The 24156-nt window shown below is 31.6% G+C and overlaps 1 protein-coding gene across 1 annotated transcript in view; it reads left to right on the top strand.

Moving 5' to 3' along the window:
* Positions 1-24156, top strand: part of LOC106718225 (probable chitinase 10) — a 64435-nt gene that overhangs the window by 28278 nt on the left and 12001 nt on the right. Inside the window, exons 2-5 of the mRNA XM_045679566.1 lie at positions 11643-11721; positions 12070-12272; positions 13682-13919; positions 18130-18309. Coding sequence (XP_045535522.1) covers positions 11643-11721; positions 12070-12272; positions 13682-13919; positions 18130-18309 — 700 coding nt within the window. The remainder of the gene's footprint in view (positions 1-11642; positions 11722-12069; positions 12273-13681; positions 13920-18129; positions 18310-24156) is intronic.

The raw sequence follows: 24156 nt of genomic DNA, 5'->3' as shown, positions 1-24156 counted from the left end.
CACACGACAAAATTGCATAGCTCAATGCAAACTGAAACATGCCAACTGGTCCGACTGCTAAGACCGTTCACGTTGACATTTTGTATGGACAGTGCCGCCATCTTGCGTCAGCTGATTAATGTAGGCATTGAACCTTTCAATTAATAAATTGCAATCATTTTTTATTCATCGTCAGATATCCATTTGTAAACTCAATTTACCGTTTTCGATTTTTAAAATGACGGTTATCAAATTGGAAAAGATGTATTTACAATATTAATGAGCAATGTAAAAAAAATTATACGTTATGGTGAGCTTAAGCAATCTTCTTCGTCTTTTTTTTAACTTACTCACAAGAGATCGTTATAAATATGGTCAAATAATTAATAAAAGAAATAAAACTAGTTACGTTTTTTTTATAACTTCGGTAAGCAAACAAAATATTTAACTGAAAAGGTACAGACATGCAAAATATGTTTTACAATTTGAAAATTTCGTTTAACTTTTATGCAGACCATGGAATTTACAATATTGAATAAAGTTTCGAGAAGGTTACGGTCCGCTACGAAAAGGTTTGTTAAGAATTCTCTAAACGTTTGAATAGATTTAAATTTTGGAATTTGTGAGCATTCCTTTAGATAGTCTGCAGGTCAACGACCCAACAGATCCTTGTAACAACTTGTTTCATCTTACTTCTTACTAATATTATAAATGCGAATGTTTGGATGGATGGATGGATGATTGTTTGCAAGTATCTCTGGAACGGCTCAACGTATCTTGATAAAATTTGGCATAGATGTAGACCATAGTCCGGAAGAAAATATAGGCTATTTATTATGTTTTTTTTTTAATTTCGCGCGGACGGAGTCGCGGGCGACAGCTAGTATAAAATATATTGAAACACTTATATACAAATTGTATTGTATATAGATGGAAAAATTATCTACAGTTAGAGTATTATTTTTTACTGGAAAGTATTTAAAATGGTACAATAATTAATATATAATATATGACAACTCCGATACACTAGTACCAAAAACAATTGCATCAAACAATATGTTTCCAATTCTGAAACACGTCTACAAAAACATATCCTTATACCTTTCATTCTGTTCGAAAAAAACAAGTATAGTAATATTTTTCTAATAGATATTTGGTAAAACAAATGCCTTACAAATCGTTATACATATTTGCGACATCGCTACACTACTTTCCACGCATCAAACGCTAATAGCCAATATTCAGGTTATTGGAGACGCTTACAAAAGATGTATAATATCAAACTTATTGATTTGTCAATTGCACAGCTCTTGTCAGGCTGAATAGAGAATATTAATTAATATAAACGTAATTGAGATCTGGGACAGATGTCTCAAGGCATTCTAATTAGACGTTTAAATACATTTGTTGACGAGAAGTATAATGAAGTTATAGTAGTAATTATTTTCTTATAACTTAATAACTGAAAAGCTATTATAATTTTTTTTTGGGTTTGGCAATTTTTTTGGTAACAAATAGGTTCTTACGTTCCATTATCGTCTGATATACGAGTACATTTCCTCTATTCTTTCCAAGTCTACTTGAATAAGACATTGCGTCTTTCTGCAATCCAATGCAGTATCCGAGATAGTTATATAAGTCAAATGGAGCTAGTACGTACAACTTTTACTTTTAAATAAAAAAGCACGTAATGTTGAATCTCCATATATAGTTTTTAGTACGTTGTCGTTCAATTAAAGTTCACTTCGTCACATAAATAAGATCGGCAACATCTTATTCCAAGATTTTATAGTAAAAAAATAATATATTATTTATTTTTTTACAGGTATGTTGGTGTGATAAAGTGAAATGTGAAGACAGGTAAAGTAAAGGAACTAAACCTTCTCAAAAGGCCTTACCATTAGAAAGTTAGTGTTTGAATTAAACACAACTTAAACATACGTCAACCCTTTATACCGTGACGTGGATTTTCGACAAATCAACGTTATTTAAACATTACTTTGCGTAGATTTGAGAAATGCGATCTTTACCAATAAATAATGCAGTATGTATCCCGAAAGCATTGTGGTAAAACATATAACCGTTAGCATCAATAATATCAATCAGCGGCGGTTAAAGGGTTAAAACACATGTTTAAATAAACGGTGTCTAAATAACAAGGTTAATGGTACTAACTTAAAAAGCATTAGAATAAACATATTGAATAATACTGAAGATAATTAATTCTAAAAAGGATAATAATAACTTTTAGAACTAAAACTCCTTTCGTCGAAATTCGTTAATGGGAATATAACCAGCTAGCGAAACAATTAATTTCAATTTTGAACAACTTTCGTTGAGAGAAAAGCACTGAGCTTTAATAAACCGTTCGACGAGCAGCAATAATTCTCACAACCGATCTCAGGAGTGTACTTCACCATTTTCACAAAAAGATTTAAGGCACAAGCTGCTACGTTCAGAAACTCTTAAATTTTCCAAACACGTCTCACTTATAAATCTTACGAACTCGTTATAGATGCTAAAGTAAGTTTGGTTACTTTAAATCGACACAAAATTTGTAAATCGAAGTTAAAGTACGATGGTATAAGTCACTTAATATTATTTATTTTCCAATCTCAGTACTCATTCGTCCGATATTCGTGGGCAGTGAATTATACGGAGGACTGTATTCATAGGAAAGGGAAATGTTTCCTTTTAGCTTATTCCCTCCACCGTTTATTAAAGGTAGGCAACGCATCTATAATTACGGATGTCTATGGGCGGCAGTCGCTACGTTATTTCGTCGAATCAGGTGGCCGTTTGTTCGTCTGTTACCTTATTAAAAAAAACTACTGAAAACTATAATATAAAAAATCTATTAATAACTATTATAAGATAAAGTTGTGGAAGGAATTTTGTATTTAATCATCATCTTTCCTAAAATGGATAACGAATATTATTTAGCTTCGTAGAATATATGTAACATAGCTTTATAGCTTTATTTAAGTCCTACGATGCAACAACCTTACTGTTGTTTGACTTCCTATAAAGGTATCGTTTTGAATAATCAACATTTACAATTTTTCAATGAACTCCATAAAAATAAAGAACTAGTTTAAAATGAGGTCATACGTGCAACTCGTCCGTGTTGAATCAACGTCTTAATAAGAAAACTATTCTCACATATTTTATGTTTCAAGTGATAGGCGAAGGAGTATATTTTTAATGTTGTTTTATTTTTACGATTTAAGTAACTCAATGTACTGTTAAAAGTTCTCTTCTTGTATTGAATATGCTTTTTAACTAGATATTAAATATTTGGAAATTAAAAAAATTAAAGATGATCTGGTCAAGACTGCGGTTTTGCTGGATGTGGGTAACACAGGATTCATCATCGTAGCGATCTTTAGAGGAGTCTTTGCTAATAAGTGGACATCAAATAGCTGAAAAGAAGAAGAAAAAGAAGTAAACTATGACATGTTAAAAATAGGCTATCTTTTTAGTAAAATTTAAGAAGACTGTTTTTATTTCGATTTTAAATGTAAAATATTATTTCGTAATAAAATATTCGTCTGTATTTAATTAGTCTCAGAACCTTTAATAGGGCTCAGAAACAATCAAGCATAATGTTTATGAACTATTCAAATATAATTACTGCTATATTTTACTTAAGATAAAACGGAACAAATCATTACTTTATAATTTTCACTATGCCGCTGCCGTTCATAGTTTGTACCACACACAGTACGACTGCGTGTCGGAATTCACTACGCTCTAATTCCTGTAATTGTAGCTCTTATCAATTTCTAAGAAAATATTTGAAATACTAATACTGACTAGATTTTATCTATTTATTAAGCGTTAAACTGCTCTTCCGTGTTACTTTTTTAACATTTAGAAATTAAAAAACAAATCAATGATAAAAAGAATTTTGTATAGCAAATGACACTGAAAAATCTACACAAATGTAGGGGGTGACTGAATAACACTGAAATTCATTCTTTGTTAGAAGTGATTCTATGAAGGTGAAACAATACTTTATAATTCAGTTCAACGGTTTGTATACAACCATATGAATATTAACTTCAAACGTTATTAGGTTACAAAAAATACATAAATATAAACAGTACAGTACTAATTTATATTTATTTGGAATTCTTAGGCCAACTTATAGAGATGTGACAACACCAGTATCGATATATTTCTCTCTCAAAATATTTTGTTCTGTAACTTTAAAAGTTCTACGACTTTATCGTGTAACCTTTTTATATCAAATATTTTTTTTTTAAATAATCTTCTTGAGAATGTAGCATTTTTTTAATTTAATTCCAAATTTAAAGGAGATAATTTTTATTCTTATAAAGAATACAAAGATACTTGAAGTTACTATCGATATACTACTTCACAACAATATCGTCCAGCGCTACTGGGCTGAACAAAAAACGGTAGTTCATAGGAAATTCATTGCCTCTGGCGCTCTCCAACCAAATGCAGTTTTTGCTCTTTGGTCGCATTCAAGTCCGGACAGATTCTTTCCTAATGAAATTTTTAACGAGCTCCTGGCTTCCGGTGAATTTTCCATGTGATTTATGCAAATAGCGCTCCGTAGTTCTTGTGGTCGCGTAATGTTATGTGATAGTGTAGAGTAAAGTTCTAAAATATTTATGTAACTTTTCCTTTGTAACTTTGAATTGGTTTCTGTGAGAGAAAAAAGTCAATAAGAGAGTTTATAAAGTATTTTAAATGTCCAACGCTACATCAAGAATCCTGAACTAAGATGTGAATTGCCTACACGTTGCTTGCTATGTACTTAAGCTTGGACATATTAGAAAGGCTGATAAGAAAATTGGGTCTTGGTAATCTAACTTAATCGATAATGCAAGTTAACTAGTCCATAGTAAGTAAGTAAGTAACTAGTAAAATGAGTTCCCGGTTAAGTTGGCAAAGCAGAAACAACCAAAATCTATTCAGGAATAGTTTAATTAGTTTATGAATTAACCTGAAGTTCATTTAACAACTTCATGTAAAGGTTTAATAACCTGGAAAGTCGTTGAGCGTTGATGAGATGATTACAGGAATATGATCGCAGCTGCGCAAGTGAAAATGCAAACTTTATTATTCCACTGCGCTTCAGGCTGACGAAGAGAAATTTACAAGTGCAAAGTAAATTAGTATTAAGGCACTATGCAATTAGATTCAAAATTGTATACGGGACTGAATAACTATAGTCATATTCACATAAATAGGTATTCTAAATCTTACTAATATTATAAATACGGTTATTTGTATGAATGGATGTTTGTATGAAGGTATCACCAGAACGGCTCAACCGATCTTGCTGAAATTTAGCGTAGAATATAGAGTGGAAGAACATATGTAGGCTACTAATGAAGTCTTTTTCTAATTCCGCGCGTACGGATTCGCGGGCGACAGCTAGTCCTAAATAGTTATGTTAAACTGTATATTATTTTACTCTATCTAAGCAGTAAAATGCGATATTAATTTTATTTATATTATAAATAAATTTACGTTAAGTTTGTACAAAGCGGAAACTTTTGTTAAGACGATCATCGTATCTTTATTTTCACTTTCAGAAGCTAGGAAAAGCAAGGAACAAGTTAATGATCTGTAATTTATCATAAGTATTGAATAACTTTCGTTTAACCAGTAACATGTTGCAGTGATTGATTGGTGGTAGATGTGATAAAAACATGATAGCACTGCCACTAATACTTTTGCGGCAGAATGTCTAGATCCGAGAGTAAATAAAATTCGTTCATATTACTTTTCTCCTCCATCTTGGTAGAAGTCTATATTACTTCCTTATAGTATCATTCAACTGCAAAAGGTTTTCTCCAACATTTTTTTTTTTCATTTTTATGACAAGGTTCAAAATATCAGACGCCATTTAAACAAGTAGTATAATTTAAAAAAAAGAAGCGATACGAATATGAATAGAAGGAATATAACTAATCCCTTTACATTGTCTGTATTATTCTAAAAAATACAGTTAGACATTGTTACGTTCAACATTATGTTTCAACCCTTTGACCGCCGGCGATTGATATTGTGGACGTGAACATGGTTATTAAAGAGTATGTTTTACTCTTAATTTGTTCTCAGTCGCTTTGGTCTTTACAGACTAGTCATGATCATCAAGTGCCTTGCCCAGTTTCACTGGACACATCCACTCTTAAATATGTTACCAAAACAGCTTCCTTCGTTCAATAATCACGATTTTTGGTAATGTCTCATATCATTCTGTGATAAAAGGGTTAACAAATATTTAAACTAAAATGAAAATTAACCACTGTCTAAGTTCTTTATGCTTTTGTTTTTTTTTTTGGTACAAAATTATTTACATGTTTTTACAATGCTTGTCCATTAAAGTTATTTCGCTTTAATGGGAGTTGTTTTTCAATGACGTTGATTGAGGTCAGAATATCAACCACGCCCCAAACTTTAAGGTCCACACGTAATGACATTGTAAAAAGTCACTAAGCTTATATGTAATTAATTTAAATTGTAAATAAACACAATATATCACTAATGTCTTTAATACATAATAATTTAATATTAATTTAGGAAACGTTCTTTCACAACTTAGTGTAGATTTTGTAAAGAAAAGTTTAACTAACGGTTAATTTACACCATATTTAGTCTTAATGTTTTTGTTGTTATAAAATTACATTTAGCAATGCATTTTTATGAACTATTTCTTTAAATGTAGTTTTGTCCATTGATAGAAATTATTCTTTAAGGTCTATACTAAAGCAGTTTGTGACCTCATGGCAAATACCACAGAGTATATCGCCACAGAGCATGTCCATCTTAATAATATTATAAATGCGAATGTTTAGATAGATGGATGGATGGATGTTTGTTTGATGGTATCTCCGGAAAGGCTCAACGGATCTTGATGAAATTTGTTACAGATGAAGAACCAGTTAGGTCTTTTTAATGCCGCGGACAGAGTCGTGGACGACAGCTAGTTATTACTAACGCAAATTTTGATTAAAAAAATTGTGTCAATTCAATTATAAGTCGGTAATATGTGATTCTAGTTTCCGAAAGTTGATTGGAAGAAAAATACCAAGTAAGAATCCTATGATAAATTAAAGATAACTGTATTGCAGAGGTTGTTTATTATAAGACCATTCAGAAAGGTTTAAATCAGAATGCTTGCTGCTCGTGATTTCTACGACCTATATGACTTACGCTATCTAATCTGTATAACTTTTGCGCACTAAATGAATAGATATTTAAAAATTATAAGTAGCTTTATTATTTATCATATTTTGTTTCAAAAACAAGACTCTAGTTTAGTCACCAACAAAATTATAAAATATTTTTCTGACATCTCTGTACTGTATTTACTCTGTGCAGTATAGTTTTTGCGCCCGCTCCCTTTCCTTTCATTTGGCCTTGCGGCAGCGTGGCGCATGCGTGCTACAATATTGTTAACTTTAACGCGAACGTTTACGTTCTGCTTAACCGGACGGTAGACTGTAACACGAGGTTATCGCTCGTTTTTTTATAATTACTAAGGTTATATGCGTTTCTACATACAGCCGTTGCTAGATTTTACGCAAACGCATATTTTTAGAGTACGTAATAGAGTGAAAATTCTTATAAATTTCACGCCAATCTTACTTTACCAATATGTATTAAGTGAGAATGTTATTAAATAATAATACGTACTTACCAATTTAATATTCATGTTATTGCTTAACAACGTTTCGTCTGATGAGTGTGGTACCGGAGGCCTAATTTTAGTCCTCTTTCCCTTCCCATCCTTTTCTTATTAGGAAGGGATGGGAAGGAGAAGTGGATTTGGCGGAATAGGGGACGCACAGGAAGGAGAAATATCCTCTTTCTGTGAGTCCCCTTCTCCGTTGATTAAAGGTAGGCAACGCATCTGCATTTGCGGATGTCTATGGGCAACGGTCGCCTCGCTATTGCGGCGAATCCAGGTGACCGTTTGCTCGTTTGCCACCTTATGATATAAAAAAAATAAAGAAGAAATTTAACCTACTCATATGTTCATCTACCAAATAAAAAAATGTAAATAATCCCTTATCCAATATCTTATCTGTGTGTAGGGTCGGCGTCACATTAGTCTTAAAAAAATTAACATTTATAACAAAACTATTCCTAGCTCAGAAAATGCAGCTTACTTATTCTTTATTTCTTTATTTATTCTTTAGTTTTTTAATCGTAGGCGTGACATCATTTTCACAAACGATCACAAATATATATAATTTAAAATGGATATACATTCATACAAAAACAAAGCATTGATTCAGGTATAGCTGTTATTCAGAAAGGTGCGTTTTAAACGTGGAGTCATTAAAAGCAGTCGGCCTTCTGTATCGAAATGCGACAGCGAACGAGGAAACAAAATATAGTTCATATCCTTTCAGTAAAGTCAAGTAAATGATGACGATCTTTTTAATTTTATTTAACAGAGCTCTTCGTTTTGAATAATACCACAGACAATTATAAATTTAAAATCTTTATGCACTTTTGTGTGCACGGTGCATCTTAAATTTTGAGGTGGGCAACGCATCTGAGATTGCAGATCTTTATGGCGAGCGGTCGCTTTGCTATTTCGATGTATTCAGTTGGCCTGTCCCAAGTTTGCCACCTTATGATATAAAAAAAGATTTATAATGAAGCATCTAAATTTATACAATAACTAGCTCCGTCCGCGCGGTTCGTAGATTTACCATAGCAGCGCCATCTATTGATTACTTACTCAACCCAGTCGAAAGGTATCGACATCTGTTAGAATCATTTGGAGTTAACAGATAATTGTGACTGTCAAATAATAACAGACAAATAATTAGCAATAAATTAAAATTGCGACTATAATTTGAGATTTAAACTATCCTATCTCTCAAGTTGGATCGAACTGCACATGGTGTGCGAATTTTATTATAATCGGTTAAGTGGTTTAGGAGTCCATTGAGGACAAACATTGTGACACGAGATTTATATATAATAAGATTATATAAGAACTCCAAAGAATGTTGAAACAATATTATGTGATATAAGCTATTTTAGATATCCAACGCCTAATTGTCTAAAAATTCTATTAAAAATTTGCTCGTATATTTTTAATCTCAAAAAAGAAGGCGAATGCTTACATTCACTATTTTAATTACTTTTTTTTTGTTATCTCAACCGGCCTATTGTGGCGGGAGCGTAGTGATTTTAAATTAAAATCGCCAGCGGCTTTGTCCTTATTTACCACAACGTGATATTAAGACTGCCAGACTCACAATCCAATGATATTTATAGCCATTGAATATTGCTTCTACAGTATTAATGAGTTAGAAATAGATTTATTAAAAACTAGCAATTGCCCGCGACTTCGTGCGCGCGGAATTAAAAAAACTAGTAATAAATATTGCGTACATATGTCACTCGTTGATAGTGTAGCTTCCCAACAGTGAAAACATTTTTCAAATGGGTTAGTAATTTCGGTTAGTTCTTTTCTCTTTATAATATTAGTATAGATAATACAATAAACTTGCAAATTAAACATTCAAGAAATAATAAGTATCAGGAAATTACACAAATTCTGTGCCTGTTAATATTTTGAGGTTGTCTCTCTTAACAGAATGTTTTGGTATCGTAGACGGAAGAATAATGAAAAAGATTCTGCCCATTTGAATAGTTACTTAGAGTCCCGTTAATTTGTAATGGTCGCACAAGGAGATCAAGATGACTAAAGTTCTCTCAACTGTTCTAAGCTTTAACTAAGCTAGAACCAGTTGACTAAGCTCTTTGAAGAGATACAGTAAAAATCGAGATGTTTTTTAGTTCGCCAGTTTGGTGGCCAAACATTATTATACTAAATTTCAATAATACTGGCGAGATTGTTTTTATTTATAAAATACACATATATAATAAATTAATATTATTTTCTCACTATCTATGTAATTAAGTGTATTATACATATTTCTTTTACATATTATATAAAATATTCATTATATCATCAGGTATAATACCAAACAATCAGCAGTGGCTTACGAGCACTCCGCAGTGCCCACTAAAACATCCGCATAGCAAAGGACAGCCGCAATGGACATATAAATTTTCAACTCACGGAAATGACTTCCACATCATAAATTCCCTCGTAAAATATTTTATACGGTTATTTCAACATTAAAAGAGATCTAAAGCTATCATGAATGTATTGGAAATATTTTGAACAACAAAAACTTAAACATTTTGAAATCGTTATCATGGCAACACCAGGCAAAGATATTAATTGGTTAATTTAAAAAGCTCAGTCTAAGTTTTACGAGAGCTTTCTGCAGTGTTATGCAGCTTTCGTCGCCGTTGGAATGCATTTGAAATTCATGGAAATTTTATAATTCGAACCGCAGTTGGGAAATGAAACTGAAGCTTACTGATGATATATTTAATTGGACGATTACTTACTTTCCATACGAAATTGTTCTGTCATCTGTGATATTGAATTTATCATTAATGCATTTGGAAATATTTAGAAGCGAAATAAAATAAACGGTGTGTAATAAATAGTTTTATTGTGTATTTTCACTGCCGTCAAAGTTGCATAGAAACATTTTGTTCTTATTTCGAAAATATGAAGACGGATTACAATATTTCGAAAGTGTAAAACGACGGCTAAAATGCTTTGATGCTTCTGAAGATTAAAAATACAAAGCAAGATTTCAATAATGTCGCTTTCTCGTTTGAATCCACGTAAAATCTTCGAAAATCGGAAAAAAGAAAACATTATTTCTATTAAATGTACGTATTTCATAATCCTCAACGTTGGAAAATGGAGTTCGTTAAACCTTCTGCGAATTTGTTATTTTTTTTTTATATTTCCGTTTATAATTTACTAGTTAGAAGGTCGGTGGCGCAGTGGATTAAATACTGGTGTAATCTTAGAGGTTCTAGGTTCAATCCCAGCCATATATCAGTACTTTTATTGATTTTCGAATTCCATATATAACATAGGACGTTCGTACAGTAAAGGAAAACGTTGTAACGTTAACAAGGTGTAACCTGCACATATTTGCGAAGAGATTCAAAAAATATTTAGTCAACTAAACCGCACTGGATTAGAGTAGTTGACGAAGGTTTAGTCAGTTCCCTACCCCAGGTTCGAGTCTCCTATTTTTTAAAAGGAATGTTATACAGGCTAAATATTAATATCTACGTAATATAATGTATGGATAAACAAGTTTCATTAACATGACAGTCAACTTTAGTGAATGTCGGACGAAGCGTCACATGCGTCTAAATTATTCATGAGCACACGTCAGGCTTTTGAACGGCAATTTCGTCCTTTGAGTGCGACTTTCAATACGAAAACATATTTACTTAAAAGTTTAAATTTTATTAAAAGATAGATTTTCGTTCGATAGATTCGAACGAATTTTCAAGTTTTGAGTTCTAGATGTATATTGTCTTCGTCCGAAGTATCTTTACCATTCGTTTCGTGCCCATGATACGAGCAATCGTGTGGGCATCACAAGATTACCCAGAATAACAAACATTAACATCAAGTTCTGTATTCAATTATGTGTAAATTTTATGTTTAGTTAAGGCCATTTTTTCGTTGGTTTAATTTTTATTGCGTTTAATAAAAACTTTTTCTTTCTTTCTTTACGGTTATTAATTTAGTTATTTTCTTGTTGCAGTGGCCGCCAAGATTGGTCAGATGGACGGTTACCGTCCTCCTGATTGTGGCTGTGATCACACCTGCCTCAGATTCCACAAGTAAGTTAACGACAATTACATCTTACTTCTTTCGTACTTATATTATAAATGCGAATGTTTAGATGGATGGATGATTGGATGGATGTTGATAAAATTTGGCACATATGTAGAACATAGTCTGGAAGATAACATAGGCTAGTTATTGTTTTTCTTTTAAATTCCGTGCGGACGAAATCGCGGGCGACAGCTAGTTAGTTATGTAATAAATAACGGTCTACATACATTTACACTCAAATTAAAATGAATTGTACAATTTGAACTGTTCATATCTGTAACAAGAACAAACAAAGTTAACAGAAACATTTGACAAATTTATTAAAAAGTTAATAATTTTTATTTATTCTCCAGATGTCCGCAGAAGACTTCGCAAACCTAGCAAAGTGTCAACATCTGCATCTACCAGCGTATCAAGGTCTACAGATCAGATGATATCGGCTAGTGTCAACAGGCCCAAGATACGTGGGAGACCAATTCTAGCAAGTCGAAAGTCTTCAGCAGCTCTAGACAATTCTGTCAGTACTGATGAACATAAGAATAAAGATGGCTACAAGGTCAGTATTGTTGTTGATAAATTTCTTGAATTGTACTCCACATTTGACGAAGATTTTATGTCACAAAAACAATCTGTATTACTTATACGATTAAAAACTTTAAAAACATAGTTTTCGATTATTTCATTATAGAAATTGATATTATCTCCGGAACAGCGGTACCGATTTTTTTGGGATTTTAACGGGAAGGTAGTTGATGCACGCGATCATATTAACACCTCTTTTATTTCCGATGTAGTCGCGGAAGACTGGTAAAGATAAATAAAATCAATGCTTGTTTTAAAATTTATCATCTTATTGTCCCGTTCTCAGAAAATAGTAGCGTGCTTAAATTAACCCTTTCGGTCACCCGGAGAACTTACAAAGCGTAATCTTAGAATCATTCAATTTTAAATCTTAAAACAAAGTCATAAGTACAATATATTTTTAATTACAATCATTATTTTGATAAAGCATACAACGCGGATACGAATAAGCTTTTCGAATGCTATAAGTTGTTGACCTTCAGTTATTTGCTTATTCTTTTAGAAGCTCTTGATTCTGTAGTACATTTACCACTAAGGTTGAAATATGTTGCCAACAGTTATGAGGTAAGGAAATCGAAATGATAGTGTTTAATTATATTACATTTAACAGCAATGTATTGCATACCATTACCTTTTTAAATCATTCAATACAGATTACATTAGCAAATACATTTATAAGATGCAATAAACAACAATATTCTCTTATCTTTATGCACTACCTTTTCAATTCTCTTAACTAATGTAGAATATAAGGTCTTTAGCTATATTATTAATTTGGAATGTAAATGTTTGTTACTTAAAAAACAAAACCTGACTGACTGAGACTCTAATAGATGAAATAGCGCCATCTGTTGGCTACATTATAAAATAATGATACTTTTTCTTAAATTTGAAGTAAATAAACTGTAATGTTTTATTTAAAACTGTATAATTTAATTTAGACTATACTCGAAAACGTCGAAAAAAACATTTAGCAATTAAATAAAGTTAACGAGTGAGATTTGAACTCGTTCCTCTTTACTATTCTTTTAGAATTTTATTTTTCATGTTACTATATGTTTTGTGCCAATGTTATTAAAGCTATGACACTCCGGGTAAGAAGACGAATCGAATGACACCTCATTAGTCAAAATAGGTTCGGTTGTTTATGCTCTAGGCAGTCACATAGAATTAACAAAATCACTTTTAAAAGTTTAGTTTGTAGATTTACATGATTTATTGTTATTATTTGGAAAGACTTAAAATTACTATTTACTTGTATCTTAAATGTTAAGTGTGTCTTTTTAAGAATTAACTTAACAAATATACTCTCACTGCGAACTTTAAGAGTCGAAATATTTAAAAAATAATAATAGTAATATTGTACTTTTTACTCTGTTGTAGATCGTCTGCTACTACACAAATTGGTCGCAGTATCGTACCAAAATCGGCAAGTACGTACCCGAAGATATTCAACCAGATCTCTGCACACACATCATCTTCGCCTTCGGATGGCTAAAGAAGGGAAAACTCAGCTCCTTTGAGTCCAATGATGAGACTAAAGATGGAAAGACTGGACTTTACGATAGAATTAACGCCTTGAAGAAAGCCAATCCCAAATTGAAGACATTACTTGCTATTGGTATGTAAGTTTTTATTAGGTTTCTATTAGTAAAAATATCTGTTATCTTTCTTTTCATTAAATATAATGAAAGGGATAGCGATATGTATTTATACAGAAGGCAGCAAAAAATTTAATATGTAATAAGACTAATGTCTAATTTACATTTTTTATTTTGCCAGAACAGAACAATAACGTTGGTTTGGCATTTACTGTTTTAACACTGGTACCAGTTAGTGTTTTCATTATGCCAGTACTGATTTTGAGCGCTACTGTCCTACTGTACTGGCGTTATGTAAACCAGATATTAACTTTGTTTCCTCATATTCGTACGTATTGCTTTATTATTAACAACTAGCTTTTAGCCGCGACTCCGTCCGCGTGGAATAAAAAAAATGCACACAAGATAAAAAAGTTCTTATGTCCGTCTCCTAGTTCTCAGCTACCTCCCCATCAATTTTTAGCGAAATCAGTTCGACCGATCTTGAGTTATAAATAGTGTAACTAACACGACTTTCTTTTATATATATAGACTAGCTTTTACCCGCGACTCCGTCCGCGCGGAATAAAAAAAAAATAGAAAACGGGGTAAATCTTATTCTATGTCCTTTTCCTGGTTCTAAGCTACCTGCCCACCAATTTTCAGTCAAATCGGTTCAGCCGTTCTTGAGTTATAAATGGTGTAACTAACACAACTTTCTTTTATATATATAGATAATATTGCAGTCACTATTAATGAGTAAATAATTTATGAAGGTATCGGGGCTCTTTTAAAACTATGAATAATAAATACGAGTTGGCTTTGTACGTTGCAAGCACAATGACAATATGGAAGTATTTTTTCGTACTATTCAAACGCTAGCATGTTTCGATGAATAAAAACTCTCGCTGGTTATGTAACTCCAATAACGACTATTTCGCTACGCACTTTATATGGTTTGATTAATGGGAAATAGTTTTGTAAACTTGTTTCGGAGGTAATTACTATAAGTGCAATTCTACGAGTTTAGTTTTCCGGACATTATCTAACAAGTGGCTTTATTTAATTAGCACGTAAATAAACTTTTAATAAAACAAGTCATAATTTATTAAGTGATAAGTTTCGCCTTATTTTGTTTCTTGTATTATTATTATTTTTTTTATTATTAATTTTTGTTCCCTAAAAACAGTCCAACTAAACTCTAAATAATTCAAAGATCGCATGACCTATAAGATCTCTTCAATTAACTATCCTAAAACTTTATCTAAGAAGAAATCGAAGAAAAACTACTGAACTAATAAATATAGTAATAGTACTGGCATTTACAAGCATTAGTATTTTCATATAAAATAAAAACCCTGTAAAATAACTAAACGCCACAGAGTATTACAAAACGACTCAATTAAATTCTACTTCGACCTCGCAATACTCACGGACCAAACCATCCGCTGTAATAAAACGGACGCCAAATTGGTCGATAACTTAATAAAAGAACTTCCTTAATTGACGTTGCAATTATAAATAATGCAAATATAAACAACTACATCAATAACGAAGAAAAATAAAGAAATCTAACATAATAATAAAAACCTATATAACCTTAATTAGTTTGTAGTAACACTTAGTAACTAAAATTTGTCCAAATTATTTCATTTTATATTATTTTTACATTGTTTCATTTTTTACACAATGAATTGTTCCATGCATTAAGGAAATTGAATTTTTAAATTAGCGACTCCATCGTCCAACGTTAATTTTACTCGTAATTTGTTGAGCACTAATTGGTCGCAACCTACATTTAATTGTACCCGCGACCGCAGCGCCACGACTTCAAGCTTCATTGTAATGTAAAGGGCATTAATAGGCAAATATTTACGTTTGGTAGAAGAATTAAAATAATATTTAGTTATTAGCAATTAGCAATCTGTTGGCTCAACTTGAATAATGATACATTGAAGAGTTTTCACAACTAAGTGATAGAATTTTTAATATCAGTCCACTACTGTTTTATTTAAATTATTTATTATTAAAAGTTATTTATTATTTGAAATGAGTCGTTTTCCTTTTAACAATTTTACTTTAGAGTACGGCTTTTAACAAAAAGAATGACATTTTCATGCAACATTTCTTTCATGACTGAATTTTAAATTAAATTAACTACAAAAAGTTGTAATTAAAAGAACAAAAAGTTCCATAACGATGGATTTTTGACTTGAATGCGATGTAACAAATGTAAAATGCACTTGCAAATACAAATTAAACGTAAAATATAAGTTAGAGGAAACGAAAAAAGTAGTAAAAGAAATTGTCGTAATATCGAAAGGAAGTTAAATAAAATATAGTAATTAGAATTCCAGCGTCGCAAGAAAACAATTGTAACAAGGAGTACTTCTTTACAAGCATTTCCTTGACGTTGCTTAAACTGATAATAGATATAGGCATAGCACTTTGCTGACAAACTTCTACTACATACCCCACTAGTGTTGCAACAATGCCTTATCGATAACATATCGACATCGATAGATGGTGCAGTTGTGTAAAATTAGAATTATTAACTATTATTAAGGGAAATATGAGAACACTTATCTTGATTTTTGCTGAACAAATTACAATTGTTTTGACAATAAAATAAAAAATTATCATACATTGTTACTAAATTGTTTAAACTTTCGTGAGACATAATAATAAATTAATTAAGAGCGGCTTAACTCACATATGATTGTCCGGTGACGGCACCGACTGTGCGAGACGCAATGCGACTGGGAAGTCTGCAAAAAAGCACTCGCCCTGAAGATGGACTCCCAACGGGTCCGAAACTAGTCGGTGCCGTCACCGGACAATCATACGAGTACGTGAGTTAAGCCTTCTTAACTAATTTATCCATTGTTACATTAAAATTCACTCTACATTTTCGTACTTGGCCGAATTGTTAATTAATTTTAAATATCACAAGTAACAACATGATATATATAACAATGCTTAGCTTCAAATTAACCATAGTTCCGTTCAATTCAGCGACAATGTATCTTAGACATGATAATAATTGGCCATGAACTCACTACCCCGCGGTATAAACCGCCTCTCCACTTTCTAATATTAAATTTACGACACTTCCTCGATTATTCACGGTTTTGTAAAGGAAATAAACTTTTACCACTTCCTAATTTGTGATCTGTTGTGGTTTTTTATTGTAGTGTAAATTTTAGATCTTAATTTACAAAACTGTAAAATTAAATATTTCAACTTATCTACTTGATATTTAAAGGATTTAAAACTATTTATTAGGTTACCACAATTTATTTTTTAATCAGCATTTTTATTTTATTTTTCGATGCTTTTATTTGATTGATTAAAATTCCGCTTGTTCAGAACTGTTTCACTTTACATCTACGTTATAGTACATCAAGTCGATATCGATATTCCACTGCGCTTCACTATACACATATGCGAATACACCTTTAGAGCTTTCCCACGGCACAAAGCGTGGTAGAAGGCATTTTCACCTATTTTCACAGAGCTCCGACAAAAACCTCACCCATTTTCATAAAAGCAAAAGAACTAGGCGTTACAATAAAGGCGAGTTAAATAACGACATCGACATGGGGGCGTTTTTTATTCATGTCCCGCACTCGATGAGAAAACATTGTATTGTTTGGATTATAGAAACTTTATCGGTTGTGGGATTTAAACGAAATAAATCTGTTTTCACACAATAGATAATGTGAGGACAAATTAATTTCCTTGGACTACAATGAATCAATAAACCTAAATACCGAGAGATAAAGAGAAAAATACTGGATATGTACTATACTTTATTAATTTGTTATCTCTGTCAAATATACTGAAAAACCATGTTCATTTCCACTATCCTAAATGAAAAAAAATGAAAAATCATTTATCGACATCCAAAAATACAGTGAATTATCCAGGATCCTCGCACTAGGCGCAGCCTGTATCGCGAGGACCCAGCTCAGTGATTTAACAAGAAACATCGTAAGATGGCAATATATGGGCATTAAACAATATTAGAAATATACATACAATATATTATACAATATTAGAAATACCTACATTAATATAGATTATAAGAAGGGTGATAATATGTTGCAATACATGTATTGGCAATGGAAACCTAAAGTTAAAGATTACGTAAGATTGTAGAATGGAAATTGTATCACTCATAACGTTTAATGCATGAAAGATAAACGTAAGAAGTATTTTAATAACAAACATGTTTTATTTTTGGTACAGGTGGGTGGTCATTTGGTACGCAGAAATTCAAAGAAATGTCGGCGACTAGGTACGCACGTCAAACCTTCATCTACTCGGCAATACCGTACTTGCGTGACAGAAACTTCGACGGTCTTGACATCGACTGGGAGTACCCCAAAGGAGGTGATGACAAGAAGAACTACGTGTTGCTTTTGAAAGGTAAGGAACTATGAATCTAAAAGCATAACTAAATTAATTTTCTTAAGTAAAGAGAAATGCTACGGTGATCTAAAATAGAACACTTCAATAAACATACAGTATGTTACATCTTGCAATTTAATACTTGTCATAGTCAAAGATTTCTATAAAATCCCAAATTGTGACTAGAATACGAGTATGTGTCTGTCAAGTTTTCCTAGAACTTCTTTGATGAAAGTATATAACTTTCTAATTTAAATTTTTGCAATGTGAAATACAATAATATGATAGTATTTAGGCGCATATATCGTCAAAATGTGCACTAAGTTGTACTTTGAGGATAAAAATATCTCATGTACTTACTGAATTAATTTTTAATAGGCGTGGATTTAGGACTTTGCATATTTCGTTACGGCTTCAAATATAATTTCCGTACCGTGTCCCGTATGTTTTCGGAAACATTTTTATTTTATCAACTTTTGTTAATTGCACAGAAATATTCATTATCATTTCAGTATTAGGCAGTCATAATGAAACTTACAAACAGACTTTCGAAAGATTACCCTCTGAGTCAATCTCTATAAAATAAAAATCTTTAATAAATACCATGAGTCAAACTTTTCAATCATTAACTAAGCATTAAGGAAGGAAACAGTAACTAGTACAGTACGTTCTAATGAATCATAGTTGTCAGAAAGTTTGGTGTTTTACAGTGAAAGTCATCAAGCATGACTAACCGTTGGTTTCTGTGTCCAAAATATCTATGTAAAAATATCGTCATCCCTGAGATTGACTCAGAAAACCCACTGTAATACGTGCTCAATGTTTACTATGTAAACTATAGTAGGATTCTCTATAATGTTAGAAAAGGACTATAGTTATAAATGATTAATATAGGTTTAAAATCTAGCACAAAAATTAAAACAATAACGTCATCAAAATAGTGAAACTATCATAAGAAATATATAAAGAATACAAAATAGGTCGTTACCCGTATTCATCTGAATTGGATGGGTTCGTTCCAAAATGTTGGAAACTGCAGCCGCTGTTAGCTCGGCCAAATATTGGCAAACATCGGACGCCGCCAGCTGTATCGGGGAAATAGATCGGAATTCAATGAAAAACCTTTCTATGTGGGCTTACTATCAACATTGTTTTTTTTTTTTGATGAAACTAATCCATTTAAACCTTGTTTGTTATATCACTGAACGGAGGTTTGATACGTGTATATGTTTTGAATAATTTATAAAATGTTTTTTTTTTTTTAATATAAGCCTTCTTCGTCTTATACGTACACTCTTTATCCAATTATGGTGTTTTTAGACAAATATAGTGGCAACATTGACAAATCAATTGGCAATTACACGATCAAGATATTGTCATTTTGAAACTATATGTTATATGTAAAAACGACTTTAAAACAAACGGAATCAACTTTTTATACGAATAAAAATAGATTACGATGTTTAAATTTAAAAATTAAACCTAACATAAAACTTGTAAAAGTTTTTTCAAAATCTAAAAAAGAATATTCATTAAGATTAGTTTATTTTAACGCTCTACAATTCGGTGTGGTATCGAAAGTTGGCAAACTGCGGAACAAATTGTCTGTTTCGATACCGTTCAATTTTGTGTCTGCGCTATCAAAACACAATTTATATCATGCCCGCACCTGTCGCATAGCTATTGCGATACTGCATTGATGAAATTTTAATTCGCCACAACGGAGATCCGACGTTCCGCATTATTAAAATATTAAACGACGAACGGATTTTATCGTTTCGCAAAAATAAACCTTTGGTTACGGAAATGGAAACAAACGATACAGTTTATAAATTGTTTATAAAACACTATTTTGTTGGCGATAAAATAAAAATTATTTTCGTGTTTTAAAAATATATTTAATTTAATTAAAGTCTCTGACAGAGAGGTGTTCTTTTTAATATCATACCGATGACCAATCTTTGTAGCGACAGTTGTACCTAAATGAGATTTTTTCACTAACAAATGTAGTAAGGTAAGGGTAAAGTAGAACATGCCTAAATGGATGTTCTATTAAAAAAAAATTGATTACTTAAATTTCGAATAACAAACTCGGAAAATTGAAACGTGTCTCATTACATAACTAGTACATTAGGGCTTATATCTATGGCATTATCTTGTTCCTACATTATTATCAATGTGTACAATGTAAACACAATCAAGGTCAGTACCAAGTCAGCTATCTAGGTAAGTTACGATGAAAAAAAAAATTAAAAACAATTTACTGACATCCAAAAATACAGTGAATTATCCAGGATCCTCGCACTAGGCGCAGCCTGTATCGCGAGGACCCAGCTCAGTGATTTAACAAGAAACATCGTTAGATGGCAACACATGGCCATTAAACAATATTAGAATAGTAAAAAGTTAAGTAAACTACACAAGAAAACAAAAACGTACTCATTACAACTCAATCTATAAATAATCACTTAGTATTCTTATTTAATGTACTATTTTAATGATTTTTTCTCAGTTTAGCTCACATCTAGACTTGCGATATGATAGTACTAAGTACACTGACGAAGTACAATGACCTTTGGTTTAATTAATGCCACTGTGTTATTCCAAATTATGTTCCTATTAATATTCAATAATCCCGATAAGTTTTGGGATAAGTACTATTCGAATTAGTTTGTTTTAGTTGGAAATTTAATTAAATAGTATTGTAATTCTAAAGGGAATGTTTTGTTCGAAATTATAAGTTTTTCGAAATTGATACTTAATTTTACTATTATTACTCGTACAAATGCGAATGTTTATATGGATGGGTGGATGGATGTTTGTTTTAATCTATCTCCAGAACGGCTTAACGGATCTCGATGAAATTTGACACAGATGTAGATCATAGACTGGAAGAACACATAGGCTACTTATTATGTTTTTATTTAATTCCGCACGGACAGAGTCGCGGGCGACAGCTAGTGTATTAATAATAGAAACCATTTTACATATTTTTGATATTGTTCTTAACGCTAAATAACGTTAATAACATTTTAAATTATGTGAATGACCATCTAACATTTACTTCAATAATATATCCAACTATCAAGATATTTTTCGTGCAATTAATAATCATAGAGCATACCTAACTGTTCGACGCAGTCATGTTTTATTGCGTTATTCTTATCCTGTCGATTGCAAAACGTTCTAGACTGCCTCCATGTTTGATATTAATACCCCGGTGCTTTTTATGAGCAACTAGTTTTTACCCGCGACTCCGACCGCGCGGAATAAAAAAAAAATGCACACAAAATAAAAAAAGTTCCTATGTCCGTCTCCTAGTTCTAAGCTACCATGCCATCAATTTTCAGCTAAATCAGTTCGATCGATCTTGAGTTATAAATAGTGTAACTAACACGACTTTCTTTTATATATATAGATAGATAATCGATCGTTGAATAGCTACTGAAAGTAAATAAAAATATAATATAAGGAGACATATACCTCTTAGATAAATATATATTATAAATAAATAACGCAAGAAAAAATTAAACATACTGTGCTCTTAAGTAATCTCAAAAGCGGACTAATTCATTTTTACAATCAAATAAATAAATTATGTTTGGATTAAATGTTAAATTATCTTAAGCGATTGGAGAAATAACACTTAATGTAAATAGTAAGTTTATTTGAAACTGTTTGTATCTCCCAAATTGGTTTGGCGATAGTTAGGTCTTGCCGTAAATAATTAAGCTAAAACTTTAAGGTTAAAACCTTGTGTATCGAATTCACCTGAGTAGGATAAGGCCAAGGAGATGATGAATAAATTTATATGAAATAACATTTTTTTAAATTGACTTGCACATTTACGTATTCAAGTACAGATGACAGTTATATTTGGGTAAAATGAATTGTTACATGTCATCTAGAAAATTGTTCTGTCACTGTAGACTCCCGGGACGAGGGACACGATACAATTTCGGTTTAATCAAATTTTTAACGTCGTTACTTACAGTATATGTTTGAACAATAAGTCAACATGTGTTTTTAAATTGGTATTGAAATTATTCACATATATATAACAGCTTTTAAGAAAAGTTCCAATGAAAATATTGTAATTTTATAAAAATTACTAGTTGTTAGAAATACTAAGTCAATCAGACAAAGATTTCTAAATAACCTAACTTGTAAATCATAGAATTTTATTATTAGTAATCTTAAAGGTTATTTTTTAAATATACTAAAACGTTGAGCTCATAAAGTTGAATATAAAGACGTGTATAAATGTTTAAGTCTTAAACTGAAATGCGAATTGCGACGTTCCGTAATTCGGAGATATAAAACAAAATCTTTCTGATTGTAAGTTATCTCTACTTGTTTCAATGTTTTGTCTAAAAACATAACGAAGATTCGTAAATTAACTTTGAATTAAATAGAAAGTGTATCTTAAGTGAACGTAATAGAATACATTTTTCATCATCAGTTTAGAGAGAACATAAACATTCTTGGAAGTGGTAAATTGCTCATTGCTTTGTACTGGAAAAGTTTATGGGTGGGTAACAAAGTATGGAAATGGTAAATTTTCTCTCATCTAATATTTTTGTTACACGAGAAAGAGCTTGTTTCGCACACTTAAAAGTTTTAACAGCTCATAAACATCTACGTCGCAGCAGTTTCGGTAAGTTTTGAAGAATTTATAACTAAAGTAAATTACGTCTTAGAAAATTCACAAACTTCGGTACTTCCTACACAAAGCAACGTTAATCTTAGACACCCAACGATTTTAGTCGCTAAGCTTACGCAATACAATGTCATAGGGATTCACACATCGTCTTGAGAAAAGTCGCTGCAATTTTCAAGATGGCGGAGAAAATTTATACATATGATAAATAGTCGCTTTATTTGTACTGACTGAATAGGTGACGCGTTGACGATTCATTAAATGTACGGAACGCGTGCTACGCGATTCTAATTAATTTCGGCGATTTACGTTCCCTGTGTAAGAAGGGCTTTAAGTTAATAATTATGTCCTAAGAAAAAAATCGAAACTCTTTTGTTTTTGAGGCAAGAAGAGGATCATAATTTAATAAAAACACGTGAAGTCGAATAGCGTATAGTGGTAAGGAGCTGAGCTGACATTTGGCCAGCCGTCAGCTGTTAGCCTTGTAAACGCACTGGCCGCTAGATTTGCCACTTACTTTCTAAATTCCCATTTGAATTATTTTTATATAAATCGTATTTTAATAAAAAATGTTTTGGTTACACTTAAAATAGCAAATAATAATGACATCTAAATATGAAATATTAATAATTATTATAATTTATTTAAAATAATATATTTTTAAAAATGAACATGCAAACGAACAAACTGTTTCTTATTTCGCTAAAATAGCTGAGTTGGATTTCCGTCAATTATTAGAAAATAGTGGATGAGGTTTAAAATTCCGCCCTTTTTTTTAAGTTTAACAAAGAGGTCAGATAGATTTTTTGAATATATTAATAAACAAGCTTTATTCTACACTTACCAATTAGATCTGTCTCGTTAAAGCTTCAGAAGTATGTCAGTTCGTACAAGGCTTAATTACACCGACGTTCAGGTATATCTTTCTTAGTAAGTCACATAGTAAACAAGACCTTACTTAGTTCCTCGCACTCGAATAAAGTACACAGAAATCTATTCGGAGTTGAGAACACCTGGATTCCCGTTGAATTTCCTCAACAAATTACCTACACCTTTTACGCTTGGAGGCTTTGCTGGTAATGAAAAATAAACAAGGATGTGTAGGCGTCAGCGAGGAAACGACTTCCTATCTTTAAATTTTCTCCTTTCCTTTGTTTAGTACGAAATTGCCACCTTTCTTGGATTAAAATGTTGTATGCGTTGAT

This window comes from Papilio machaon, chromosome 10 (assembly GCF_912999745.1).
Source record: "Papilio machaon chromosome 10, ilPapMach1.1, whole genome shotgun sequence".
Lineage (NCBI taxonomy): Eukaryota > Metazoa > Arthropoda > Insecta > Lepidoptera > Papilionidae > Papilio > Papilio machaon.
Note: the sequence above shows the minus strand (reverse complement) of the source record. Positions and strands in the feature narration are given on the sequence as shown.